Below are 6,040 nucleotides of genomic sequence, written 5' to 3' on the forward strand. Positions count from 1 at the left end.
CTATTGCCAGCAGGACCCATGACCCGATGACGAGCAGCAAATCGCAAAAATCCCCATCGTCGGCTGGAAGTGAAGCCCTCCATCGAAAGCAGAGTGTTAAATACGGTGACTAGTAACAGAGCAGGGGTGAGATAGACATAAATAGGATAACAAAAAAAAAACTCATTCCTTTCGAGGAGAATCAACGGCATTGTGACATTAGACATTTTTTTTAATTGTTTCAGAAATGTCATTTTAATCGGAGCCTTTTCCCTTGTTCCTTGTACACCACAGACCGGCACGTAGCACAAGACATGTTTGGAGATGTGAAAAGATGTGACTCCATCACGCTAAGATTTGTTTTCTCTATTGCCAGCAGGACCCATGACCCGATGACGAGCAGCAAATCGCAAAAATCCCCATGGTTGTCACATTACATCAAGCAGATCAAGCAGACGACGAACCCTCATTGATTCGATTGCGGCAACCATCATTGATTCGATGGGTTTTATGAGACGATTGGACGGCATCAAGATCTATTACCAGGGTCCACTTTCGTCCTATGCTAGGAAGCGGGTTGTTTGGAGTAGAGTTGAAGCCCCGTGCAGGCCCATTGTAGCTAGAGGAGATGGCAAGCATGAGCAGGAACACGAATGTACACCAAACAATTACGTACGCTTTTGCGTGTTTTAAGCCTTCACCGCAGAGATGATGTTCAGGATAGTTCCATAATCGAGCGAGAATGTCTAAAGAAAAAAGGCACTGAAAACCAACAACTATTACGAATTGTTTCTTCACACCCTGTCGTCCGATCACCTTTTTGATTATTATTATGATTTTCAATTTCCATCTTAAAATGATTCATCCACGTACTTTGGAGCAAGAGCTTTGCGGAAACCGGTTAACAGAAACACTTTTCGAACCAGCCGGGCGATCGCGTTCGCATTCCGAGCCGCTGGACGACCCCTGCGGCGAGCGAAATGCAGCACACGGGAAGGGAAAAACGGAGTGAAGCGCGCAATAAAACCATAACCCTGAACCCCGGCCCGGGTTTGAAGCTTGGTGGGTATAAATAACCATAAACATAATAACAAAGGCAACCGAGAGCAGGAGAGAGAGATGCCGGAGCAGCAGTAAAGATGTGTTATTTTTTTTTCGGACGATGAAACCAAGCTTCGGTTCTTCGGTTCTTCGTTGTGAAACACAGCTCGAACAGTGCTACTACCTTTCCTGTCCCATTTGTGTTCAGCACGCAATGAATACGCAATCGCATATTTTTGTTGGAGTTTCGATTGGTTTTATTCAACCGTTAGCCGAAACAAAAAACAAAAAAAATCAAAAACTGCAGCGCCTAAAACTTGTCCTTGGCCGCCCGCAGTGCCTGCATCGTCTCGAGCGGCGTGCCTTTGCCGACGTACGCCTGCACCGCCGGCTGGTGCACGCGCATAAACACGTTGATGCGCTTCTCCTGCCCGATGGTGGAGGGAACGAGGGCCCGGCGGCCCTCCAGGTCGGCGGCCTGGGCCCGCTCGAGCAGCGCGCGCGTATCCGCATTGTCCGGCTCGACCTGGTGGCCGAAGCGCAGGTTCTGCAGCGCGTACTCGTGCCCGCAGTACACGCGCGTATCGTCCGGCAGGGCGGACAGCTTGCCGATCAGCGCGTCGTACATCTGGTCCGGCGTGCCCTCGAAGAAGCGGCCGCAGCCGGCGAGAAACAGCGTGTCGCCGGTGAAGACGGCCCGCTCGCCCCGGTCGCCGCCCTCGACGTAGTAGCAGACGTGCGATGTCGTGTGGCACGGCGTGGCCAAACACCGGACGCGCAGCTGCCCGATCGCGAACGTGTCGTCCTGCCCGACCCGGTTGGTCAGGCCGGGGATCCGCTCGTCGTCGCCCCCGTACACGGTCAGCTGGCCCCAGTCGGCGTGCTGGCGGTACTGCTCGCACAGCGCCTCGTTGCCCCCGGCGTGGTCCCAGTGGTGGTGCGTCGTGAGCAGCTGGTTCAGCTTGCAGCCCTGCTCCCGGGCAACCTCCAGCACCCGGGCCGGCTCGACCGGATCGACGACGGCGGCCTGGCGCGTCGCATTGCACACCACCAGGTACATGAAGTTGTCCTTCAGCGCGGGTATCTTCGTCACCGTCATGCTCGCCATCGCGGTCGTCTGCGTTGTGCGGGGCCGGCGCTGAAGGCTAAAGCTGGACACTGTGGAGCCGGAGCGGGAAACGGAGCGGTCACACTACTGACGGAAAACAAACACGGCTGTGCTTACCGGTAAAGTACAGGGCAGTCAGTCGCTGGGACAGCCGGTGGGGCAGAAAGCTGAGCAGCGCCATACGCGGCCACGGCGGAGGAAAAAGCAGAGCGGGCAGAGTAGTTAGTATATCGCTACGGCGGTACCTCCCATCGGGTTTGCCGCACACCACAGCAGCACGGTTCCGATAGGGATGATGGCGATGGGGCGCAAAGGCAAAGCCGGACAGCAAACTTACGGTGGGATGTTGTTTTTGCTTTTTGCTGTTGCTTTTACGCCGTACCTACGATTACACGGCAGTTTCTGTGGGGTGTGTTGATAAGGCGAATCCGGGCACTGATGGTGATAATTTGCCGGTGTTTGTTTGTTTTGTTGTGCAGTGAGTTTGACAGCTGCGGCTAGAGCGCACTATGGGCTGTAATGGTGGTTAATAAAAATAAAAATGGTTCTACAATTTCTCATTTGCGTCATTTTATTTTTCTCCTTCATTTGGAACGGTCAGAAATGATCTATTTTCTTATTTGAAGGATCTAGCATTTTTTTTTTGCTTCAAATCAACGGTCCAAATATGTTTTATTCCTATATGGCACAGCAGTTTCATGCACACACTGGGATGTCACTGTTACGTGAGCGGCCATAAAGTAAATATTCAGTTTTAAATTATTTTTTCGAAGAACCCGTTTACAATACCAAGTCGTGGGTCGAAGGAAAAATACCGAAGCACAAATTGGAAAATAAAATACAGTAGAGCGTCGATTATCCGGGCAGCTCGGGACCGGACGGTTGCCGGTTAATCGATTTGCACGGATAATGGTCCAAGAAATGTCAAACGCATATAAAACATATGAAATTCACTAGTTTTATGATTAATTCTCCTGGAATCAATCGATTAATCGTTAGTAGAATATTATTTTAATCAATAACTGTAGGTTTAACAACTGTTCATCAACAAAAATGAATTTCGAAAATACCACTATACACTACAGAGCTGCACAAGAAACTGGTTCCCCAATTGACTATCGCTCAAGGACCGTAAAGATATCAGGTCAAGTTATAAGCCCGTTTTGACAGCTAGGTGGAAGAAGAATCGACGAAGAAAACTGACAGTTAGTTTTCCGCGTTTGGCGAACGCTTCAAGTTCTCGAAGCAAAATTTCCATTTTAAATCGGGTGTTCTAATAAACTAAAATATTCACTTAAATTGATCTCCACCAAATATTGACTATTGCAAAACGTAAACAATCCATCAATCCATATACAAGCGGAAAACCATCTGTCAAAATCGGAGCCCAGGGGGGGATCGCCAAAAGCGCTATAACTACACCTCATTATACATTCCACCTTGCTATCGCTGCAAACTTTCGCCGTACGTATGAACAGCTGTCAGATTTATGCGCACGGTTAAGCCGCCCGCCGGTTAATCCGTCCCCGGATAATCGACGTTCTACTGTATATCAACTGCTAAACCGGGTTATTTTGTACACAAACATGATGAAACATAGTTTGTAGGTGGTTGTTAAATAAAACATGAGCATCACATACAAATAAAATTTGTTTTAAAACCAAAACATAGAAATCAAATACAAACACGTTTGTGAACTTTGAATTTGCGTGCATTAAGTATCGCATATAAGAGGATAATTGCTGTTATTACTAGCTTACTTGCAATTGGATGCTCATGTACTGCCGGAACTATATCAGTTGCTGGACTGGGAACAGCTACACGTTTCGTCCCGGATCCGGAACAGGTCTATGTACGGCTCTAGGAACGGAAACAAATTGGGAGCTGTTTTTGGATTGGTACAGGTTCAGCAACAGAACCCCCAGTAGCGGTTCCAAGACCAGTATGGATTCAGTGTCAACTCCAGGGACGAAATGGGTTTATGATCGATTCCAGTGCCCCTATGGGCTCAGTAAAAGTTCCAAAATCAAAGTGGGTTTGTAATCGGTTCCAGGACCGTTATGAGTTCATAATCAGATCCAGGACCTGGGGTGGGTCTAGTATCCGTTCTAAGACCAGTATGTTTTCAGTGTCAACTCCAGGTTCGGAATGGATTTCTGATCGAAGCTATGCAGGTATGGGTTCAGTATAAGTTCCAATATCAATGTGGGTATCGGTTCCATGATACTGTATGGATTCAGTGTCAATTGCAAGTTCGGAATGGGTTTAAGATCGATTTCAGTATCGATTTGGGTTCAGTATAAGGTCCAAAATCAATGTGGGTTTGTAATCGGTTACAGGATTGTTATGGATTTGGTTTAGATTTTAGGAATGTTAATGTTAATGTCGTCAGCAGTTCCTGAATTGAATTGGGTTTACCCCTCATCATTTATCTTTTGGATTACTTGCAATTCTTTTGGTCTGAACCTCAGAGTAAAAGGGGTTCTTTTGAATTTCGTAGCGTAGCCCTGTAATCGGATCACATTAACGAGTAACACAAACATATCTAAATAGCAATTTATCCGTTTGGTAAGTCCGTGAGCTGCTAATGTCAGATTTCAATGTTTATTTTTGCAATGCACAAATTTTGCAATACTGTTTCCATGTTGCACTGGTACCGCATTTCGATGGCCTTTTTGAGATTCAAATAATAAACAATGCGTGTAGTTTTGACTGCAGATTATGAACGGTCAATTTGATTTCAGCGAAATAAGTCAATTAAAAGAAAAGAAAGACAAATGTTACAGAAAATGTCTCATCACATGGTGGCTACGTTTCATAAATGCTAGAAATGAATATACCAACAAACTTCTCACAACAAGTATTGCCTGGTACACCATAAACTATCAATGCTTGTGAAATGTGGTGCAAATAATCACAGAACCAGAGAATAAACTCTTATTAGGAATAAATGTTAAAGCTCAAAGTAATGTAAACAAAATTCCATCAGATGTGAAGAAATGTTATAAATAGAAATATATAAAACGAATCGTGAATCAAAACGCATTCCAAAACCAATTCCAGACGGGGCCGGTGCAGTTAATGCTGAAAAAAGTCGTCCAACCACCATTCTACACATTTGATTCTAATTTAATATTCCTTGTTGTACTAGACTCTGAGCTTTTTTTTTTTAAATTCAGTTTTAATTAATGTAAAAAAACTATTGAGAGTCTTCATAGATTCGAGAAAGTAGACTATGTACATAGATAATACAAGATGATGGGACTTGGTGTGTTGGATTCCTTAGTGAGATTCTTGTATCTCATATCATCCACTTGATTAATTTACATTTTAACACATTTAAAGACATTTAAAGTCCTTCTCGAACCTATGAAGAGAAAAGGGTAGGGTCATTTACAAAAAAGTACTAACAATATTTTGCGAGGACCGTTTATCCTCGAAATTCGTTAAAATTTCACTAAAATGCACCACTCAGATACATTTTTTTTCCATAAAAAAGAAGCATGGCCTCACTGGGGCAACGGGTCTATATCCACGACCGACTCTCTGTTGTGCCGCTCTTCTATTAGCTCGATTTTATAATGTCGGGGATTCAAAACTCGTGTGGACTGGACATTCTCTTTCCGGTCCAATCAAGTTCAATCAAGCTTGCAAGTGGTGAAGGATTTAGATGTACCAAGATAAAATAAGAAATAAATTAAAATACGGTGTGTATTGCTCTAACACTTACAGGCAACTCGATCGACTTACCATACTCGTTTTCTCCGGTTGTCCTGGCACTCCTACGATCAGTGGTATGACTTCTGCGACTCCATGTCTACCAGCACAATTGCTTACCAAGGGCTAAATCCGGCTCGAAGGACCAAAGCGAGGGAACGCGATTTGAGCGGAGAAAAACCACATTTGCTGACA

At 45.3% G+C, this 6,040-nt stretch overlaps 1 protein-coding gene across 1 annotated transcript; it reads right to left on the reverse strand.

Moving 5' to 3' along the window:
• Positions 1 to 1,253: 1,253 nt before the first annotated feature.
• On the reverse strand, positions 1,254 to 2,641 carry LOC1271827 (hydroxyacylglutathione hydrolase, mitochondrial). Its single transcript, XM_003436938.2, has 2 exons — positions 2,246 to 2,641; positions 1,254 to 2,178 (listed from the first exon to the last, which is right to left on the reverse strand). The coding sequence occupies exons 1-2, from the start codon at positions 2,307 to 2,309 to the stop codon at positions 1,331 to 1,333; spliced, it is 912 nt and encodes a 303-aa protein (XP_003436986.2). The 5' UTR covers positions 2,310 to 2,641; the 3' UTR covers positions 1,254 to 1,330.
• Positions 2,642 to 6,040: the final 3,399 nt, after the last annotated feature.

This window comes from Anopheles gambiae, chromosome X (genome assembly GCF_943734735.2).
Source record: "Anopheles gambiae chromosome X, idAnoGambNW_F1_1, whole genome shotgun sequence".
NCBI lineage: Eukaryota > Metazoa > Arthropoda > Insecta > Diptera > Culicidae > Anopheles > Anopheles gambiae.